At 41.6% G+C, this 23,852-nt stretch overlaps 1 protein-coding gene across 5 annotated transcripts in view; it reads left to right on the top strand.

The window, feature by feature from the left end:
• Positions 1-23,852, top strand: part of PKP4 (plakophilin 4) — a 271,047-nt gene that overhangs the window by 159,743 nt on the left and 87,452 nt on the right. For 4 of the 5 annotated variants that reach the window (XM_066575997.1, XM_066575996.1, XM_066575993.1 and 1 more), the window contains exons 4-7: positions 1,652-1,686; positions 19,964-20,095; positions 20,197-20,384; positions 22,510-23,086. In XM_066575997.1, coding sequence (XP_066432094.1) covers positions 1,652-1,686; positions 19,964-20,095; positions 20,197-20,384; positions 22,510-23,086 — 932 coding nt within the window. The remainder of the gene's footprint in view (positions 1-1,651; positions 1,687-19,963; positions 20,096-20,196; positions 20,385-22,509; positions 23,087-23,852) is intronic. The other variant, XM_066575995.1, reaches the window with a different exon arrangement.

Raw genomic sequence — 23,852 nt, 5'->3', positions numbered from 1 at the left:
AAAAAAAGGCACTGCACATGCGTCGGCCGGCGTGCCTGGACGCATGTGCCGTGCTGAAGAAAGAGGATACGGCCGCAACGGAGGAGACCTGCGCTGGATCCGGAGAGGTAAGAATTTGTCTTCTATGCCCATGTCTGCGGGCATGCACGGATTCTGCTACAGGATTTAGCAGTGGGATCCATGCATGCCCTTGTGCATGTTCCCATGACTTGTCTGTTTTAGTAAATACCTGTAAATTTTGAATCTTTTCCTAAACTTGATATATTTATCAATAAAACTTGTGAAATGCTTTTAACTGAACTTCAGTAATTATAGAAACATCAGACTGTGGCCGCCTGCAGAATTCTCGCAGCGGGATGCGGTCCCATGCCCCTGCAGAGGCCTACAGCTCACCCGCTCCCAGCCTCTGCGAGACCCGCACTGAAATAGGACATGCCGCGATTTGTTTTCTGTGCTTTTTTTCACGCGGACAAATCACTGCTGTCTTACTAGGATTGCGTTGTCAAATGCAATCCTATGCAGGCGGGCACAGGTGGAAATTCCGTGTAAAATCCCGCCGCAAAATTTCTGCCTCTGTGCAGGGGGGCCTAAGGCTGCCTATCCACGGGCAAGATTTCATTGCGAGATCCGCGTCGATAAATTGCCTATGGACCTCGCATGGCTCGCTTTCCATAGGCTAACTATGGAAAGCGCAGCCCGACATCGCATGCTGTGATTTTCAGCGATTATCCTCGGTGAGCCTATTAGGCTTATTGCGGAGACCTGTCAGTGCTCCCGCGGCGGAATATCGCTAGCGATAATCCGCCATGGCTGTGGATATGCAGCATAAGGGTGAATGCCCACAAGCGGATTTCTGCTGCATTTCCTGTGGCGTGAATTCTGCAGCTATTAGGTTCTTTTGAACCTAATAGCTTTTCTGCCTGCCAGTGCTCGCCTGTGGAATTCTATGGCGGATTTCCACAGTGGGAAATTAATTGCAGCATATTCTATTTGCCGCGGATTTACGCCTCATGGGGTCTCCATTAATATAGTATTAATGGACACCGTGGAAATCCGCGATCACAAGCAGTACTCCCGTGGCATAAATTTGCAGGAGTATACTGCAACGCTCGTGGGCATGAGCCTTAAGAGATAAGGAAACCCTAACGGTGCCAACTTTGTGAAAACAAAAATTTGTGTCCCGACTCAAAACATTTGGCCACGACTTTAGTATTGTTGCTCATCCCCTTTTGAAATAATGGGCAAAAGCTGCAATACTAAACATAGCCTATGGAAACAAGTGGCACTATTTCTAGTGGAAGGAGGGGGGAATGTAAAACCGTTTGCGAAGGCCAACAAGAATTCTATGGTTTCCGCAGGTGATTGTGGCTCTTCCATCAGAACCCCACTAATGCCTCTTGTCCGCACATCGTCGTCAGCCTGGGTAGTCCAGGCCATAGAACCTCTGGATCAGGAGAGATGATATTCACACACTATTAATCTTTTTCTATTGTCTTATATATCTGTTCATTGATTTTTTCCTGGTTAGTGCTTGATTGACTGTATTTCCTGAGCTGCAGTCTGCATGTTGTTAGTTATTACCTGCAATGTTCACATGAAGCCAACAGTTTGACTCTTCGTTAAGACTTTTTCTCTTTTTTTTCTGTTTCAGCTCTACCGAGAAGTCATTTCCTTGGAGATCAGCAGGTATGGAAAATCTAATCCCGTAATGTTTGAAAGTTCTTTACTTCCATTTTTTGAAGCAGCTTAGAGGATAAAGAAAAGACGCACGCTGTACGGGTTTAGGAAGTAATTAAACGATCTGTACGAGGAGGCGTGTTCAGAGTATGCACGTATGTGCGCTGGTGAGCGACTACTTTCTGTACTCCTCATCCACCTATGGGTGCTTTTAGACGGAGTAATTATCATTCAAAACATCATTCAAGCGAGCGAGAATCGTTCAGTCAACTAGCGTGAACAGCGAATGACAATCTTCCTTTTGCTTTTGCTCATCATTCATTTTATGCCGGCATAAAAATCATCGTTGGCTCATTATTTTATCGTTGGGTGTAAACGGCGCTCGCTCAGTCCTTCTCATTCACTTATACAGCGAATGTGAAAGACTTCACGATCCTGAACAATTCTGTCTAAGCAGGCTGCATGAGAGCGGGTGAGCAGATTCTGACTTCATTCGCTCGTTCAAACGATAAATCAGCTTTCTAACAGTAGCCTAACTTTAATAAGTTTCCTAACTTTCCATGGATTCCTCTAGCAATTAGTCACTGAATTTCAAGGCTCTAAAATCAGCAAAACCTTTTGAGCTCCATTTCTTTAATTCCGCTGATGCGTGTCTGGCGATAGTCTCATTAATACTGAATTTATGGTGATGCAGGAGCACTCGGGGAATAAACCACCAACATGATAGACCTCATTTATCAAAAACATCTAACAGATAAAATTGGACTTTTTGCTCATAGCAGCCAATTAGCGCTCTGCTTTAATTTCTTAAGTTCCTCTGGAAAAATTAAAGTTTCACCAGTGATTGGTAAATATGAGCAAGAAGGACAGTTCTTGCATTAGACAGTTGTAACCCCTTAGTGACCGCCCTATATTGTTTTTACATCCTGCAGATGCAGAACTTGTATGGAGGGAGATCACATTTTGACCTCCCTCGTACATCGCGTGTGTCACCGGTTTCTTACAGCTGACACACGCGGGCAACAGCCCCGACAAGCCGTGCTGCCAATTGGGGCTGTTAACCCTTTAATGCCATGAACATCGTGTGTCTCCCCCCCACTTCCGTAATAAGATTGCAGGGAGCTGTACAGGTGTCATGGCAGCCGGGGGGCCTTCTAAAAGGCTCCAGGACTTTCTTGGCAGTATGCCTATCAAGCCATCCCTGTGGGGTGGCCTGATAGACTGTCAGATTGTAGTATGATGTAATGCTATGGTATTACATCATACTGCAGGAGCGATCAAAGCATTGCATGTTGTGGTCCCCTAGGGAGGGCTAAAAGAAAATGTAAAAATAAGAACAATAAGGTTTTACTAATTTAAAAAAAACGAAAACAAAACAATGAAAGTTCCAAAAAAAAATTGCCATATTTACAATAAAAGAATCTAAATAATAAACAAAAATACATATTTGCTATCGCTGCATCCGTAAAAGTCCGATCTAGCAAAGTAATGCATTATTTACCGCGTACAGTGAACGTCCGGGAAAAAAAAAAAGCCAGAAATGTGGAGCATTTTTGGTCACCCTGTCTCCAGGAAAAAAATGTTCAAAGTTGAATATCTTTAAGGAGAAAAAAAAAAGGTAGTACAGTAAAACAGACTATTTAAGTTTGGTATCGTAGTAATCACACTGACCCATAAAGTAAAGTTTTCATGTCATTTGTGCTAGTTTGTGTGTCGTAGATTTTTTTTATTTTTTTTTAAAGCGGAGCGGAAAAAACAAAGCTTGGTCACTAAGGGGTTAAGAAATTAGGCTAACTCTTCAAGAATGAATCTTAAAAGGGGTTCCCCTCTTTGAACAATCTCTCCTTGTTAGAAAGGTCCCTTGACCAAGCAAAGATTACAAAGTCAACTCCAGTGATCAGATGTAATCTGTGGGGAAACCTGGTTCACTGCTGAGGTGCAGGGCCACTCACCGGGCTGAATCCTATGTGGCGTCATTAAGGGGTTGTAGGCCTGCATGGTGCATCACACATCAGTTGGTCCGGCACCCTTTGTACGCCCTGTCTGTGCCATTATAAAACTAAGCAGCCTCTCTCCCCAATAGGTGGTTGGTATGTAAGTGGGTTTTCATCAGTATTTTGCACCTGTGCAATGCTCCTCCATACAGCAGTTTGCTCGTCTGCATGCTGAGGGATGTGGTGTCTATACCTGCCCTTGTGTTTTGGATCAGTATATCAATGAGTATGCTCGCTAGCAGTGATTTTCTTGAATTGATATGCCCTCTTTCTGTTTTGAGGGGAAACTTGGCAATAAGTGTTCAGTTTTCTTGCAGTGCCACCACAGGGAGCATTGAGTATTACAACGTGTCCATTCACAGCAATGGGTTATCTATGTAATGCTGGACAGGACAGATCCTTCATGGCAATAGAAGCTGTGTAATCTTTCCTCGCTATGGTTAAGAGATGAGGATCCTTAACCCCTTAGTGACCTGACCACCCATATATGTTTTCATGTCCTGGGTGTCTGGGCTTTCATCTACAGAGCCGTAAAAACACGCTGGGCCTGTAGACTAAAGCCCTGGGGTCTGTGCATGTGACAGCCCCCTGCTAACAGCTACCAGAGGTAGCCAATAGCCTGGAGCTGTCATGTGTGCTGTACAAATAAGTGTTTTTAAAATGACACAATTGCCAAAAAACATGTAAATCAGAATGTTTTCCTTCTGTTTCTCTTAGATTTATTCCAAAATTGTGGGGTCAAAATACACAGTACACCCCTAGATGAATTTGTTAAAGGGTCTAGTTTTCAAAATGGGGTCATTTGTGGGGGTTCACTGTCATTTGGCCACTCAAGGGCTCTACAAGTGGGCAATGGGGCACATTCAAGCAAAATGTCTGTTCTGAAAGCCACCGGCTGCTCCTTTTGGTTTGGGCCCCGTTGTGGATATGGAGATCAGAGCCACAATGGGTATGTTTCTGAACACAGGACAAACCGGGGTGTAAATCCCCATTTTCAAGTGCACTATAGAAAAAAAACTGTCTTTAAAATGACACATTTGCAAAAATATGAAATTTTATTTTTTCTCCTAAAAGCAGCTTTTTCACCTGGAAAAAAACCTGTAGGGTGAATACATTAAGTGGAGTAGTTTTTAAAATGTGGTCATTTGTGGGGGCATCTATCATTCTGACACCTATGAGCCTTTACAATCTTGGCTTGGTGCAGGAAAACAAAACATGCCTCAAAATATTAATAATTGAAATTCAATTTGTTCGCCTTCTAAATGGCTAACAGAAAAACCTTAAGTTTTTCAAATGTGCTTCCAGAATAAAGTAAACAACAGATGGAAATATATATCTTATCAAAAATTTGTATAAAATGTTTGCACATATTTGCTATATTGCTGTTGAAATTGTGAAAAAAAGTCAATTTTTTTCAAAATGTTTCCAATTTTTGCGCTTTTAATAAATATACATAAATTCTATGGGTCTATTTTTACCACCTAAATAAAGTATGCATACTTGAGCCATTGCCAAGGATCAAGTATGCCTGAGAAAAGGCCTGAACTGAGAATGCACTGTGTATCCAGAGAATATCAGAATTACTGTGATTCAGGCATTCTGAAATCCAGATTACATAACACTTCAGATGGTGACCAAATTGGTCTCTAGTGCAACCAAGAATTTGCAAAGGGTGACCAGATTTTTCAATCTGGTCGCCATTTGTGACCAGCTCTGCCGCTGCGGCACATTGCTAGATGTAAAAATAGTAGAATGCGTTCTGCTTCCAGAAGTAACTTCCTATCACCCAACCCTCAATGCACACACTGCTTGTATTTGGTGACTCAGGGCCGCTGAAGCTTCTGTTGGCCTGCCTCTGTCATTGCCAGCCACCTACTAGTGTGTAAAATGAGCCGCTGCTTGTGGGATGGTAAACGTGAGTGACTTGGTTCCTTTGTACTACTGTGTGTGGTGGACACCTGGCAAGTGATTGCATATACCTGATTGGGGGAGCTCTGCTTTGGAGTATTCTTGTACATAGGGGACAGTATTATAGCAGTTCTATTCTTATACATAGGGGGCAGTATTATAGTAGTTCTATTCTTGTACATAGGGGGCAGTATTATAGCAGTTCTATTCCTGTACATTGGGGGCAGTATTATAGCAGTTCTGTTCTTGAACATAGCATGCAGTATTATAGTAGTTATATTCTTGTACATAGGAGGCAGTATTATAGTAGTTATATTCTTGTACATAGGGGGCGGTATTATAGTAGTTATATACTTGTACATAGGGGGCGGTATTATAGTAGTTATATACTTGTACATAGGGGGCAGTATTATAGTAGTTATATTCTCTTTCATAGTAGGCATTATTATAGTATTTATATTCTTGTACATAGGGGGCAGTATTATAGTAGTTATATTTTTGTACATAGGGGGCAGTATTATAGTAGTTATATTTTTGTACATAGGGAGCAGTATTATAGTAGTTATATACTTGTACATAGGGGCAGTATTATAGTAGTTATATTCTTGTACATAGGGGGTAGTATTATAGTTTTTGTACATAGGGAGCAGTATTATAGTAGTTATATTCTTGTACATAGGGAGCAGTATTATAGTAGTTATATTCTTGTACATAGGGAGCAGTATTATAGTAGTTATATTCTTGGGTATAGGGAGCAGTATTATAGTAGTTATATTCTTGTACATAGGGGGCAGTATTATAGTAGTTCTATTCTTGTACATAGGGGGCAGTATTATAGCAGTTCTATTTCTGTACATTGGGGGCAGTATTATAGCAGTTCTGTTCTTGTACATAGCATGCAGTATTATAGTAGTTATATTCTTGTACATAGGAGGCAGTATTATAGTAGTTATATTTTTGTACATAGGGAGCAGTATTATAGTAGTTATATTCTTGTACATAGGGGGTAGTATTATAGTAGTTATACTTGTAGATAGGGGGCAGTATTATAGTAGTTATATTCTTGTACATAGGGGGCAGTATTATAGTAGTTATATTCTTGTACATAGGGGGTAGTATTATAGTTTTTGTACATAGGGAGCAGTATTATAGTAGTTATATTCTTGTACATAGGGAGCAGTATTATAGTAGTTATATTCTTGTACATAGGGAGCAGTATTATAGTAGTTATATTCTTGTACATAGGGAGCAGTATTATAGTTTTTGTACATAGGGAGCAGTATTATAGTAGTTATATTCTTGTACATAGGGGGCGGTATTATAGTAGTTATATTCTTGTACATAGGGGGCGGTATTATAGTAGTTATATTCTTGGGTATAGGGAGCAGTATTATAGTAGTTATATTCTTGTACATAGGGGGCAGTATTATAGTAGTTATATTCTTGTACATAGGGGGCAGTATTATAATAGTTATATTCTTGGGTATAGGGAGCAGTATTATAGTAGTTATATTCTTGTACATAGGGGCAGTATTATAGTAGTTATATTCTTGTACATAGGGGGCAGTATTATAATAGTTATATTCTTGGGTATAGGGAGCAGTATTAGTTATATTCTCGTACGTAGGAGCAGTATTATAGTAGTTATATTCTTGTACATAAGGGGACAGTATTATAGTAGTTACATTCATATACATAGCTGACAGTGTTATAGTGAGCAATGCCTACGATGCTCACTCCTGTGGAACGAGCATCACTAGGACAAGACGTCGGACAAACATGTAAAAGTACCACTAGGTCAACCCCATATCAGATAGATAACGGCAATATCGGTTGAGCATATTTTTAATAATGTGTTTCCCTTTTCTTTTTTTTTTAATACTCTGCATGATTCATCACAATGATATCTGAAAGTGTGTTGCAACCTACAGTAGGCTGGAGATCTCTACTGTACACCATGTGTTTGATAATGAATTGTAGAGTATTTGTAATTTGAGAGTCTGACTTAGTGGTGCCTAACCAAACAGTATAATTCCTGTTTATTAAGTTCATTGTTTGATATTACAAATAAACTTACTTCTCAGGGAAAAACATACATTTCTGAAATATCTCAGAATATCATAATTTTAATTAAACAGAACCGCCGTGAAATGTCGGCTCAACATTTACAATGTTCCTACCTTGAAATTTTGTTTGTTCATGTTAGTTCTCATTAAAGTGACTTTAAAAAATACGGAACATGAACTGCAGTGGGAGGGAATCGTGGGAGGGAATCGTGTGTGTGTTTGTGTGTGTGTGCGCGTGCGTGTTTGTGTGTGTGCGTGCGTGCGTGCGTGCGTGTGTGTGTGTGTGTGTGTGTGTGTGTGTGTGTGTGTGTGTGTGTGTGTGTGTGCGCGCGCATATATAAGATATATATATTTGTATATTCTTCTCTCTGCTGCTCTCGGGCAACCTTGATTTACGTCATTGTTTGGTGCAGGTAGCCGTCTCAAGGTTGACTCTGCCTGCTATCCTTCCGGGGTCGGTAAAATGAGTACCCAGCTGCTGGGAGGTAAAGATGACTGAGGAAGGCAATGGCAAACCACCCTGCAAAAACAGTCTGCCAAGAAAGCCTCACCCCAGGGGTCAGTCATGACTCGGCGCTTGCACCAGGGGACTTTACCTTACCCACTTGACTGATGCAGCCAATGACAGGCCATAAAATGGAACATATGATGAGCTACGTCTTGTACACAGGCCTGGATCCCCGCATTAGAAGCCCATGCAACCTGCTTACAAGAGATCACCAGAGCCAGATGACCTAGTGACATCACAGGTTACATGATGTGGTTCTAGAGTGCCCATACAAGTTATTGAATAAAATATTTGGGGTAGGGTGTTGCTTTAAAAAAAAAAAAAAAAACTATTAAACCAGTTAAATGTTTTTTTTTTTGTTTGTTTTCTTTTTTTCTGCCGAGGGTTTTGTGGCATTTTGTATATCCAGTGGTCAGGACAATCTTTACACTTTTGAGGTATACAGAAAAGTCCTAAATTACTAAATTTAAAAAATCATGCTAAACCCCAATGTCCATATATCTTCTAAAAACAGACACCTTACACATTGTAAATATGCCACTCAGTACTTATGCACCTTCATGCAATTTTGTATCAAAATGTATTCATAAATACTTAAAAATGTATATTGTTAAAATCACTTAGCCCTATATCTACTTGCACATATCTTTGTAAAATCGACAACACTGGAAAGGCCCAAAATCTGCAGATTTTTCTTTTTGGTGAAAATTAAAAAATGCAACAAGATATGAAGTACAGTGATTACACACCATGAAAAGTAAGTGTATCCCTAAACCCTATATATTTTCTGAAAACTAACAACCTATTTTTTGCCGTTGTCTTGACAGGTTGTTGACAGCAATCTCCACATTCTTGTAACTTTTGTAATATATATATATATAATAATTTATTTTTTTTATTTTTAATTTTATTTCTTATTAGCAGTTTAGCACATACATTTGCGCCTGAAAGTAAGAAAAAAACTTGCTGTATCAAATACAACTTAACTGTATCCGAGGCTGTATTTCTGATAGAACGGTGACTTTGCTCTTGTTTAAAGTCAAGATTCTTAGTTGAAAATGAGATCACAATCCAAGCTCTAAATGCAATGTAGCCTGACACATAGCCTATAGAAATACAGTCAGGATTGAGGTCTGCAGTGTAAGTGGCAGGTATATGCAACTCCCGCCTCAAATGGCTATATCTCTGACTGTATTGCCAACAGAGCTTTGATTTTGGTCCTGTTTTAAAGCCGATGTAGCTCATACGTCTTTGGCTATTGAATTGCCTCTCTGTAAGGATGAAGGGCTGCAGTTTTTAAGTGAAATAGTATCGTAAACCAACAAATTAATTTTAGATTTTAAAGAGTCCTAAATTGCGCTGTTTGTTTTACCAATTTTATACGGCTGTGGTTACTGTGAAGGCTGTGATATGTAGTTGTGGTGGTTTATCTTCTACCACACTGCAAAAAAGTGCAAGTTATTAGTTTTTCCTTGTCTGTTTCTGCAGAGAGAGAGTGAGTTTGTTTTAGTAAAAATTTGCATTTCATGTTTTCTTAGAACTGTGTTGTATCATTTCTCCTGGAAATATTTGAATAAATTGACAATTGGGTTTTACTATTCCCTTTGTCAGTGTGGCATCCCCTTCACACTCTGACATGGTCCATTCAGTTCTGACTGTCTCTAGATATAAAGATGCACCCTACTGAAAAGGGGGATGGTAACATGCTGTTAATTTATTTCCAGGAGGAATAACGGGACTGATAGAATGCAGTTTAGGCCCCCTGCACACGGGCAGAAATTCTGCAGCGGGATTTCCCGCAGAATTCCCGCCCGTGCCCGCCTGAATAGGATTGCATTGCAAAACGCAATCCTATGCACACAGCCACTATTTGTCCGTGTGAAAACACACCTGAAAACAAATCGCGGCATGCTGTATATCTGTGCAGGTCTCGCACTTGTGGTATATTACCTGCACTTGATTTCTCACCGTCCCTCCTTTATGCCTTTTCCTGTTTCCATTTTTGGGCTACTAATATAGCCGCCACCATCTTTAGAGTGCCCAATCACACACAGTGCATTGGAGTGTTAAAGGGGTTGTCCCGCGCCGAAACGGGTTTTTTTTTTTTCAACCCCCCCCCCCCCGTTCGGCGCGAGACAACCCCGATGCAGGGACGTACAGACAGCTTACCGGAGCGCTTACCTTGATCCCCGCGCTCCGGTGACTTCTATACTTACCTGTGAAGATGGCCGCCGGGAACCTCTTGCTTCGTGGACCGCAGCTCTTCTGTGCGGTCCACTGCCGATTCCAGCCTCCTGATTGGCTGGAATCGGCACGTGACGGGGCGGAGCTACACGGAGCCGCTCTCTGGCACGAGCGGCTCCATAGAAGACTACAGAAGACCCGGACTGCGCAAGCGCGGCTAATTTGGCCATCGGAGGGCGAAAATTAGTCGGGCTCCATGGGAACGAGGACGCTAACAACGGAGCAGGTAAGTAAAAAACTTTTTATAACTTCTGTATGGCTCATAATTAATGCACAATGTATATTACAAAGTGCATTATTATGGCCATACAGAAGTGTATAGACCCACTTGCTGCCTCGGGACAACCCCTTTAAGACTACCAGTGCACTATACCTGCTCCGTAATTGGCCAACGCTGCTCATGTGGTCAGCGAGTCACTGAGCAGTGTATAGTGTATTTAGAAGACGGTGGCAGCCCCCTTGGTCACCCAAAAATGGCACCCCGGACCAACTGGATGGGTCGATAAGATCAAGTCCAGGTAATATACCACCTCGGGTCTTGGGGCAGAATTTGTCCTGAAACCAGAGGGTCACTTTAATAAAACAAGCTTGTTGGGGGGACAGCAATTCCCTCCTTACAGTGTAGCTCCATTGATGAAGCACGCCGCCTCTACTGCTCAAAGTTTATAACTAGCGGCTGAGTCTTAGGCTACTGTGTAGGCGGGGCTATGGTGTCTAAAGGTTGCCATAGCAACTAGCGTACCCTCTCCAGCATATATTAGCATTCGTTTTTAAGCTTAGCGATTGCAAGCTGGCGTGCTTTATAAGTTAAGCTATACTATAAGTAGCATCTTACGATTTAGCTGGTGCCACCAAGAAGGTCACGTCAGCTGCCAGCAATTTATAGAGCGGAGTGATTGATGTGCCAGCTTGATCTCGGTTCTGCGCGAGGCAGAGAATGGCGTCTGCCGCTGAGTTCATTTTAACTTTGTGTCAAAATTCTAAATATTTATTTTCTTTAGAAGAATTAAATCTTTCTAGACTTGTAATGTTTCAAGACAGGATTTTCTTTTATGGACTCTTATTTCATCTTAATATGTGAAAGAGATAGTGAGGTCATTTATAAAAACTGACGGACATGGCTTATCTTATTTTTAAATTTTTTTTGTGTGTGTGTCAAGTCTCGCTATAATCCGTTTTATTTTTGCACTGTGTTTAACCCCTTAATGACGGTCCCTATGCCTTTTTACTGACCTCCCTCATCGGCTTTAATTAAACCTACACACAAATTGTTTTAAGACTGTGACTTAGCTGACAGCCAGGCTCCTACTCTAACCACCAGGAACAGAGAAACCTCATATCCTGGCCGTTTAACCCCCTTACATGCCACAATCAATAGCAATTACAGCATGTAAGCAGATGATGGGGGAAGGGGATCCTTCTGTTACTCATTGCCATTCCGAAGTGCGATTGCAAAGTACCAATGGATTCCCATGGCAGTCAAAAGTCTGGCAAAGGCCACCATGTCTGCCACGTAACTCTGCCTATAAGACCCTGCCTCCGGCAGAGTCTAATAGGCTGCTGTCATAGGCTTAGTAAAATACAGTACATGAGAACTGCAGTGTATTATTTTTACGATTGAATGATTACATCTTCAAGTGCCCTTGAGGGACTAAAACATAGCGTCAAGAAAAGTAAAAAAAAAAAAAAAAGTTTAAATTTAAAAACAAATTGACTTAAAAAAAATACACATCTTACCCCACGACATCCTTTTTAAGACCGAAGCTCACACGGCTGTATGTTGAATCCGCTTGCAAGTGGCCCACAGCAGATTCCAGCTGTGAGCCCGGCCATGACCCCGTGGATTACACAATTCTGACCCGCTAGTGTGATTAGAACTGCGTAATCCAATGCATTTGATTGATCCGCGGATCAGTCGCTCGCGGAATCCGCAATTACTCATGTGAGACTAGTCTTAATGGATAAATACAGGAAACAAATGTAATAACTCAACACATAATAGGTATTACCACCCATTCATACGGGTGGATCTCCTGTTCGCGTCTAACTGACTGAACGCGGACGGCACATAAGACCCATTGAAGTAAATTGGGCTATTCACATGGAAGCACAGCGTGTCCTATGAGAGCGTAAAAGGACGCATCTAACACAGCGAATGTTGCATGTGAGTGCAGTTTTTCTGCATGTTGCCAGGAAGCAATGAAAAAAGTGATTGTGATGCCTTGCTTTTTTTTTTTTTTTTTTGCACAGGGGACAAGCTAATGGCACATGTACATTAAAAAAAACACACATATGCAACAAAAACACGCCACACATACATGTACAGCAGATTGGTTAGTTTTTCATTGACTAAAATTACATACACCCCTGTGAATGAGCCCTAAGTAAAATGTAGTCCCGGGAATGTTCTTAGACGGATCTTCATTGAAGAAGCATCAGCCTCAATGATGGATGATGGTTTCATAGACTTGCATAGCCTGGCTGACTTCCAGTCCACACAGCAGATGCTTTGGGATTTGGGTTGATCACATGATCTGCCGCTGGCTGGGACGAGAGATGGTGCTGTTTCGGTAAATTGTTTGATAAGAGAATTTCCAGTCATACATATTACTTTTTGGGGTTTACAAATGGCAGAGGGGCAACCAATTAAGGGGGGGGGGGGGGTCATTTTTTTTAAAGACCAAAGTTGTGACCAATTTCCACTTGCACTCCTTTACACGGATGCCCCAATTACATATTCATGATCTGTAGTAAACCAACCTGCCTGTCCACTTAAAAACTGATTAGTCACATCAGATTTTGTATTATTCCTTGTGTTGTACATACCAGTTTATCTGGCATGTTAATGCGTGGATCGTTTTTCATGTTTGCTGTTTAATGGTGGCCAGTCGTCCAGGGCAAGAAAAGTTCATCTGAACACAGCGCCACACCTGTCCGTCGGTTGTATTTGGGATTGCAGCTCATCTCTATTAAAATGGAGCTGAGCTGCAATACCACAAACAAGCTGTAGACAGGAGTGGCGCTGTGTTTGGATGAACGCTTGGAAAGCTTTGAGCCATCAATATGCATCCATGGATGTTCGTGGAATGCCCCTTGGATCTACTGTATGTTCGAGGTGATCTAGATTTTCCAAAAGCCTCTGTGGATTATTTCAGCAATGAAAAATGAGCATTTTGGGGTTTTTTCTTTCTTTCTTTTTTTTTTTTTTTAGGTCAATTTCTTTTTTATCATAGCAGACCAGCCATTAACTGTGTTTTTTCAGCTGTTGGAAGTAAGGTAGTTTAAGATAGCACGTGCCTCGTGGCTTTTTTCTTCACGCCGCGCAATTATCGGCCTCCGTCGGTTTGCAGGAGCTGCTTTTGAAATATTTTTTTTCCCGCACCGTGAAGTGCTTTCTGATTTTTATAGCATGTCAACAAGGCTCAAACAGCCTGGAGTGCGGGATTAGTGCCATTCCCATCGCTCCATAAGGTGATTGTACAGAGTCATCACAACTGTATCAGCCGCTATAATGCATTCACCAAACCTAAAATATTTGCATAGTACTTGAAGGCATCCAGCAGCAGACCTAAAATTAAATCATCTGAATGGGTTCTTGTCGTCCCGTGGAACAAGTTCATTTAAAGAAATGATCCTGATGAGATGCCGGCGGCTGCAATCGCCTTATTTATTTATGCAGGCATCACAGCTGTTGGTTTGACATTTATGATCATTCTTGTGACATTTCAACTCCATGCGGTTCTTAGATTGAATGATGTCTAGAGTAGATTCACTTCACACGTGTTCTGAAGTGTCAGCTGTCATGCACTTGATTAAAATTATGATGAAGTCAAATTACCATTCCTTGTATAACTAGATGCAGGCAGCACATAGGAAGCAACATTTCCCATTTACAAAAATAGACATTTTATCAGTTGCTGACTTAAAGGGGTTGTCCAGTTGTAAAATAGAGATGGCCGTCAGTAGTAGATCAGTGGGGGTCTGCCGCCCAGGATCCCAGTTCTTTCTCAGGCTGGTGTGTTTGTGCAGGAAGTAGACAGTTCCGTTCCCACTGTAGTGGCCCTGCTGGGTATTACAGGCAAAGTTCGCATTTACTTCAAATAGAGCTGTGCTTGTAATACCAGGTCTCGCCACTGTAATGATAACAGAGCTGTCTGCAGAATGCAGTTAAGTGCACAAGTACACTGGCCCTGCAAACAGCTGATTGATGGACAGACTTCTGCCAATCAAATATTGATGGTCTATTGTAAGGATAAGCCATCAGTATTTTATAGCTAGACAAAACCTTGGGTAAAGTCAAAATAGAGCCCCATTCCTGGTGGTAGTTGATGACCCAATACCACGTCATTCTGGTGTGTTAGGGACTTGCTGCTTTTTGTTCACCCTAATCTTTCCGATCCTTGACGGACTGATGGACGGTATGACCCTTGGCTTGGGTTTCCCACCATTGCTTTAATAATGTTGTGTAGCTGGAGGATTGGGGAAGCAATGAAACATGAACACCCCACCGATAAGGAAAGGTCTTGGGTCAACCTGAACTGGGGACTCATCTCTTCACATTCTCCATAGCAGTTGTAGTGACTAAGTACATTATACATATACTGTTGTGCATTTATTTACCTAGTTCATGACTGCCCATAGATCATAAACATCCAGGTAGTCCTTATCTAAGTCTGCAAGGACTTTTTAAAATGTCCCTAGAGCCCCCCACTCCCACTGTGTAGGAGCTAAAGACAGCTCAGATCATAGAGCTTTGCCTGGAGACCAGTCAGCATGGTCTTCAGGCATGCGATGGCTATGACACCCTCTGAGCCATCGCAGTGACAAAGCACGGTTGTGCCCTCCACTTCCATCTCGGAGGTCAGGCAGCTCATCTCATAAAAAAGAAAGTTAAAAAATGATGCCGACATAAAGGGGAACATGTCAGATTGGGAAAACTGGGCTTGGTCACATTGGAGCCAAAACTGGCTTGGAGAGAAAGTGGTTAAGAAATGGCAGGTCCTTGTATTATAATGCCTCTATAGAATCTCCTGAGTATTACAGCGACCCTATAAAGTCCACATGATAGAAGTTGTCGGATAAATCTATATATTAGCATTTTTTTTTCTTTAAATCTTTTTTTTTTTTAGAAGAGTTATTCAACAATAAGCTGGAATCTCCAGCGATCAGCTGTTCTGGGTGGGGAACTTGGCAGCAAGTGATAAATTTATCAGTAGCGCCACCGCAGGGTAACTGAAGTATAAGGCGGTGAACTGTAAACCTAATTCATGAAAATAACGTCTCCTCGAGAGCGTTAGGATTTGTAACTGGTGTCTTTTCTGGCTCATACGTGAGGGTCTACAATGATGAGCGCTCTGGCATTAAAGGGATTTTCCAATGAATAACATTGGGGATTAAAAAAGCAAACAAAAACACCTCGCCTCTCAGCTGATGCAGTGCTTCGCTTGTTCTGTTTACTTTAGCTCCAGCGGTCACATGTTTGTTTACCCATGTGACTGCTACAGCCAATGGGAGTCACTGGTAAGGAAATCATCAGTGATGTCCAATAAAGAGGTTTGGACTTGTACATTGAAAGTCTACTTGACTAGTTAACAAGACGTCACTGGGCTAGAAGACCCGGTGATGTCATGGGACACGGTAAGTATATTGCTAATTTGTAGTTTGGGTCAAAACGGACTGAAAAGACAAAAAATAAGTTAAAATATCCCTTCAATGGTATGTTCACACATAGCAGATATGGTGGAGATTTTGCCGTGCATTTTAGTTCAGATTTGCGACTGATTTCACTTTATTAACAACCTGTTTCCCCGAAAATAAGACCCTGTCGTATATTAACTTTTTCCCCAGAAGAGGCAATATGTCTTATTTTCAGGGGTTGTCTTATTTTACTTACCTAGCAGGCGCGGTCCCGGAGCTCCAGCGCACTTGCTTCAGTCCTCAACCACTGACATAACTTCCATAACCAGGAAGCGATCTTCTAAGTAGCACCTCCAGGAAGCAATGGCTCAGCCAATCAATGCAGCGCTCAATGAACCAATGCGATGGCTGTGATTAGTTCATCGAGTGCTGCATTGATTGGCTGAGCAGAGCTCGAGAAACAATAGCGTGGAGGCGGGTTTTATGAATTGGCCAATCAATGCCTCGGCACAGCCAATTCATAAATCCCGCGATGGCTATGATTGGCTGAGCAGAGCTCGAGAACCGTTCAGTTCGGCACTCGATGAACCAATCCCAGCCATTGCATTGGTTCATCGAGCACTGCTCAGCCAATCAGAGCCATCACTTCCTAGAGGCGGGGTTTATGAATCCCGTAACCCGGAAATGATCTTCTGTCGGCGGCCGAGGACTGAAGCTAGGGCTTCTTTTCGGGATAAGGCGCTTATTTCAATGCTCCCCCAAAATCAGGGCAGGGCTTTTTTGTATTTAACATAGATTCTGGTGTGGATTTTCTGCTACATATGAATGAACCCTAGTCGCACAAAGTTTTATTGCTGTGAGCCGGCCTATCATATGGCAGCATTGTTGCACTGCGTATGACAGCCTATCTCATTCAAACTGTCATGCAGTCTTCCTGTTTTTGTTTTTTGTTTACGTTTCCAGCGCTGTCGTTTCGCAATGTAATTTTGTATGGGTGGTGTTGATTACACGCAAATGGAGAACAATGAACTCTCTCGTACGTAAGATGCGGCAAAATAGAACATGATGCTTTTTTTTTACACAATTTATTACGCAAATGTGAGCGAAACAGTGTAATGCAATGTATTTGATTTCCTGCAAATTACCGCGTATCGTGCGCGTAATATGTGGTAAATTTACGCTCATGTGGCCCCAGCCTAAGTTAAAGTTTTCTAATAGGACATTTAACATGACTTTTATGAGAGGTTTTAGTTGAAGCACAATATCGCTGCTAGTATGATTCATGTGACGCATGGCATTACTGCTCACCTGTTACACAGATCTTAATGCATGTCATCAGTACACACTAAATGAGAAACCACTGGGAAACACTGACATGGAAGGGGAGCAACCAGTGTCAGGCAGCTGCTGCCAAGGCAAGTAGGATCATGGGGTGCATCAAAAGAGGTCTATGGGCGCATGACGAGAACATTGTTCTTCCTCTTTACAAGTCACTGGTCAGACCACACATGGAATATTGTGGATAGTTTTGGCCACCGGTACTCAAGAAGGACATATCAGAGCTTGAGTGGGTACAAAGACGGCAACTAAAGTCATTATTAGAAGACCCAGGAAGGTTATCAAAATTGGTCTTATTTAGTTTAGAAAAAGGCGACTGAGGGGCAACCTAATAATTATGTATAGATATATCAGGGGACCATACAGAGATCTCTGCCATCATCTATTTATACCCAGGACTGTGACTCTAACAAGGGGGCGTCCTCTACGTCTAGAGGAAAGCAGATCTCTACACCGACATAGAAGGGGGTTCTTTACTGTAAGAGCAGTTAGACTATGGAACTCTCTGCCTGAGGACGTGGTGATAAGACTACAAGAGGGGCTTGGATGTCTGTGTTGAGCAATATAATATTATGTTGTCATTGATAACTTCAAGGATTGTTGACCCGTGAATTATTCTGATTTCCAGATTCGAGTCTGGAAGGAGTTTTTTTCCCTAAATGAGGAAAATTGTTTTTTTTGTCTTCCTCTGGATCAACATTGGGGTTAATAGACTGAACTGGATGGACATACATCTTTTTTCAGCCTTACATGCTATGTTGCTATGTATGTTAATGTAAGCATCACAGCGTTATAAGTTTTTGAAGTTTTTTTTTTGTTTTTTTTTAAATAAAGTTACAATTCTTACTCCGTTTATGCCTATGTAATGCTAGGAAATCTAGCACGAAAACATGTCGCTATTACAAGGGGGTCTTTGTATTCCTCTAGTCTGGGAGGACGCTCTTTGAATGTTATGATAAAAGCCATATAAGAGGTTTGCACAGAAAAGAGGGGAGACTTTAGGCTCTTCAGTTATTTGAAGAACAGTTTGCTATTATCGGAGATCTGGGTTCGTCAAGAGGATGTTTGCTTTGGCACTGTGCCAACTGCAATACTGCATTAACCTTTTCTTAACTTATTAAATATTAGTCTTTGAAACCAAAGGAATAAACTTCAGAATCGCCAACAGCACTGTTCTGCTAAGAGCGAAAAATAGAGACGGAATAGTCATTGGTATACTTATTATTCACTTTCCTCTTTAATACGGACTCCCTTTTCTCAGCCAGAGATGAAGTTGGGTGCGCTCTACCCTTCTCAATAGAAGCATAGGAACATTGGAAACATTCTTGCGAGTCTATGTAGAGGGACAGAGCATGCTCGTCTTGCTCACCAACCAAGCACAGAGCTTTGGAGACCCTAACTTAGAGCAGCAGTGGTGGTCCCACAGGCTAGATCACCACTTAACTAACTTCAAATTTAGTATCCGAATTATGGATTATACGAGTAAAAAACAAAAAAGTGTTGCCATGTGACGGCACATTGAAGAGCATTCTGGTAGAGTGCAGAATTCATAGTTTCTTTGAGTAATAGCAAGCTAGTACTGAGACAATATTAACCTCTCCGTGCATCCATCACCCACTTCTATGATTGATTGGATAGCATAAGCTTTTTCCTGTGAGGTGTTGTATGTTTTTTAGGCCAGGCATGTTGGACGCTATAGTATCCAGTGAGTTCCATCTATGTACTTCGGGATCATTAAGGCTCTTAGTCCTATTTTTTCCAATCTCTGTCATAAAATGGGGTGATGTTTGCTCAGGCTCTGTTATCTGCTCTGGCATTCAATCAAGGCTTCTGGCCTTCAAAGGCCAATTTAGACACAACAATTATCGCTCAAAAGCTGACTTTTGAGCAATAATAGTGTCTAAATGTGCCCATCTTTCACTGTTCTTCCAAAGACTGTTTTCAGCTCTGTTTTAAAACTGTTGTACAGCAAAACAGCTGATAAGCAGGGACCGCAAGCTGTATTCTACCCATGGAGAGCTGATTACAGCTGATAACATTGTTACAGCTGTTCTCAGCCCCACTGGCAGAACAGCTGATAAGCAGGACCCCACATTGTGTCTGCTGTCCATGGTGCTGAATTCTCCATGGGAGCCCATGGCTGATCAATGGAGCGAATTACAGAGCTCATGCCTCCTGCTGAGTTCTATAACCGCTCCCAGAATCTCTTTTGCATGCAAATGAAGCTAATAAAGTACTAATAGCAATTAGTGCCTATTAGTACTTTATGCAAAACGATCCCTGATCTTTTAATCTTTTGAAAGATGTAAATGGGTCTTAAACTGCAAAAATAACGCAGTTTAGAGCGCTGTTCTTGGATTAAAAATGGGAACCTTGATGGAATCCCCTTATGAGTCCATAGGTCTGCTGTTTGAACTTTGTGTCCAAAACTGAAAGGATGGATTGGCTAGGAAGAAAATAACTCAGTCATTTTTACGATTAAGTTCCTGTCTTAAAACAAGTGAATTGCCGATGAAACTGTACTTCCCCTTTCAGTGATGATTACAACAATGTTTACATGTGACAAGCTGATGGTATATTTTTGGTTTCAGATGCATCATCTGGAGGTCCCCCTAAGCAGAGACTTTCTGACTCTACTCATCCCAACCACTTCCTCATCCGATCTGACCCAGAACCTGTGACCATGTATTCCCCGGAGCAGACGTCTCTTCATGAAAGTGAGGGTCTGTTCAGTTTTTTTTTAATTTCCAAACATCGGAGTAACTTCCAGGCAACTTACTGTAGGTTTAACCTTGCAGCTTAACTTTACTACTTTGCCTTTCAGGATCCTTAGGCAACTCAAGAAGCTCCACACAAATGAACTCCTACTCTGACAGCGGTTACCAAGAAGCCGGGACTTTTCATAACCACAATGTGGGCAAACCTGAACTTCGGCAACAACACTCCTTCTCGGGATCCACCAGTAACCACATGGTGAGGTCCTCAAGGGCAGAAGGCCAAACCTTAGTCCAGGTATTGTATTCTCTTGCTATTGTATTACATTGACTAAGTATATTTCTTTAAATGTATATATCCACTCACTTTCCTTTTTTGCCTGGTGATTTGTCCGTTGTTCCTCCTTAAATTCTTCAGTGATGTGAGAAATCCAGCCTAGCTCTTATATATTCATGTTTTTGCTTATTACATTGTACTGAAGATATGATTTATCACCTTTCGTGAATTGCTTTGGATAAGAGTCTGTTGTCTTATTATTATAGTTACTCCTTCTTGTTGTACACGTCTGGATGCATTTCCATTCAGTAGTTTCAGTTGTGTTCAGCTCCTCGAGGACTTTTTGACTTTCTATCGTTGTTTGTTTTGAATACGTAGATTCTGTATTTAACGTTTACCTGCTCTGAACCCATTTTGAAGAATTCTTTTTTCTAAATGTCACTTTTAAAGAGTTTTTTTTCATAAAGATATCTGCTTTTAAGTGGAAGACTGCTCCATTGCTATGTATCCACCATCTCTCAAACACAATTCTCCCGTCACGACACCTCAGCAACAACTATTAACGCAATAGAAGTGGTGTTTACAGGGCAAATGTAATATGACATAATGGTTATTCAAATGCATGCGGGGACTGACTGGTTCCATTAGAAAAACTTATTAAGTGCATCCCAAACGGGGAAACCTACTTTTCAGGGCATATGAAAGACCCGTGTTCATGAGGCAACCTTTATTGATTTCCTCTGGAATTAGGTCCGTGTAGGCTCACGAGAGCAGAGAGTCCTAGAATGCTGGCCGTCATGACTACAAGAAGGCTGCCTATGATTTTTTTGTGTGGCCAAAGAATACATTTATAGATCTACACTATCCTATACCGGATACTTTCCGTGGCATACTTTCTACGAACGTCCGATACACTTCAGCTGGTATTTCCCTCCATTCAACCTGCAAACATCTGGCAGGTTCTCTTACAGACAATGCGTCAACGCATCTTCTATGGTGCACGGAGAGTCGTCACTGCTACATTCTATAAACTGATAAAGTATAGTACTCTATCTTCAAATCAGATGGAGGTACCTGGGTGTGGAGGAGCCCAGGGAACACCTTTTGCCTGAGTGTGTTGTGCCAACAGTTAAGTACGGCGGAGGTTCCGTTATGGTCTGGGGATTTTTTATGTGGCATGGTCTCGGTTGTTGGTTGTAGTGACAAGAACCATGAACACTGAGGTGTACCTTGACATTCTAGACAATCATGGGCTGCTGACAATATGACAATACTCTGGGAATGGTCAGCAATACTTCTAACAAGACAACACGCCTTTTCACAAGTCCAGCTCGGTTTTCCATTGGTTCGAGGATATGGATGTTCTAGGATTGGACCGGCTGCACAGAGTCCCGACCTGAACCTACTGAATATCTCTGGGACAAACTGGAGCATGAGGTCAGGAAATATGAACAGAGTCTATCTTCTTTGAGAGAACTCACCAGATGTTTGCAGGATGGATGGAGGGAAATGTCAGCTGAAGTGTTTCAGATATTAGTAAAAATTATGCCACGGAGAGTATCTGATGTCATTACGGCCAAAGGAGCCCCCCTAAGTATTACCATATGGAAATTAATACTACTTTTGTTTTTTGCTCAGGTGTCCAATTACTTTTGGTAGAATAGTTTATCATTTGCAGAGCTTGAGCATGGTTTTTTTCCCCCGTTTCCTTTTTTTGTGTAAAACCTCTTTAACGTTTCCTGCTCCTATGAAAAAATGTTATTTTTGGGAATGTAAACACTAAATGATAATGGGCTCTCAGACAAGATTTTTAATTTATTGACTCTTGAACAGCAAAATCTTACTCCTAATGTATCACAGCGAGTAGTTTGTGGGCCATATGTTAACCCAGGGAGACTGACTTTCACATTAACCACAGTGTTTATACTTTACGACTAGATACTAACATTCAGATTGACGAGTCATGAAATGAATAGCGCTATGAAAAGCTGAAACCAAGTTCTCAATCAAAATGAAAGCCAACTAGTCAATTATGTTTTGCAACATTTGTCTCATTAAGGCAATGAACATAATGATTTTCAGCTTTTATGGTTTTATATACAATTGTACTATTGACTTGGATTCTTTTTTTCCCATTTCTTTGTAGCCATCAAACGCTGTGGCGGCCAATCGTGCAGTACGACGTGTTAGCTCCGTTCCCTCAAGATCACAGTCCCCTTCTTATGTCATTGGCTCTGGAGTATCTCCATCTAGAGGATCCTTGAGAACTTCTCTTGGTAGTGGCTACGGCTCCCCATCCATTACAGATTCACGACCGCTTCCATCTGCTACCACATACTCTTCTACGACGTTGCCTTCTCAGAGAGCAGCTTCTCCTTACACAGTACGGAGGTCCAACTCTCCGACGGGTGTTCGAAGAATTGGTTCACTCACTTCTAGGCAAAACTCTAACCCTAACGGCGTGACCTCAACTTACCAAACATTAGGTGGTACTTCAGTTAGAGTCGGTTCCCCGCTGACTTTATCCGATACACAAAATAGAGTTGGCACATCGTCCCAAGCTCCTATAGGATCCTCCTCCTCTCCGAAGCGAGCCGGAATGACTGCAGTTCCACAGCACATGGGAACATTACCAAGGAACTTGCATGACATTGACCAATATGGTCATCAGCCGTTTGACATCTATGAAAGAATGGTTCCACCAAGACCTGACAGCCTTACAGGTGGGTAAAAAAAAATCTTCCTATTTTTTGTAGCATGAGCACAAAATATATAACAGGACTACAACACTGGGCTGGACACATCATAAATGACAAGTCAATCAAAAATAAGTTAATAGGAGAATCGCTCCAAAACGTATACAAAGCTAAAAAAAAAAAAGTACCAAACCAAAAATATTAAAAACCTAATTTACAAAATCACACACATCAAACAAAGAAAAGATAACAGAAAAATGGACACTCCGCTACATGGTACATCACAAACACAATCACATTAACACTTTAACAGTCCAGGGTGTACAGTTATGTCATGGAGGCTCAGGGTTTTGTATGGAGCAGGATCGGGGAATGAACCCGCTCCATACAATGCAAGTGCTGACTGTCTTTGACAGCTGACATCCGCGGTCAGCAGCTGGTAACCCTTTAAATGCTGTCGTCCATTCTGAGAGCTGCATTTAAATGCCCTGATCGGAGTTCGGGGTCTCAAACACCCTCCCCGTAATGGAGGGTGACATTCCATTGCTATGGAAGCCAGGCGCTTTCTGGAGGCTCCGAGGGCTGTCATTGCAGATTGCCTGTTAGATTGCAGTATAATGTAATACCATGGTATTGTATTATACTAAAGGAGCGATCAGACGATTGCAAGTTCAAGATCCCTATAAGGACTAAAAATGTAGAAATGGGTAAGAAAAAGTTTTATTAAAAAAATAAAGGTTAATAAAACTTTTAAAAATAAACACTTTTCTCATATTCATAATAAAGGAAAAAA

This window comes from Eleutherodactylus coqui, chromosome 8 (genome assembly GCF_035609145.1).
Source record: "Eleutherodactylus coqui strain aEleCoq1 chromosome 8, aEleCoq1.hap1, whole genome shotgun sequence".
Lineage (NCBI taxonomy): Eukaryota > Metazoa > Chordata > Amphibia > Anura > Eleutherodactylidae > Eleutherodactylus > Eleutherodactylus coqui.
The sequence above is the reverse complement of the archived record's forward strand: the minus strand, read 5'-3'. Positions and strand labels throughout refer to the sequence as shown.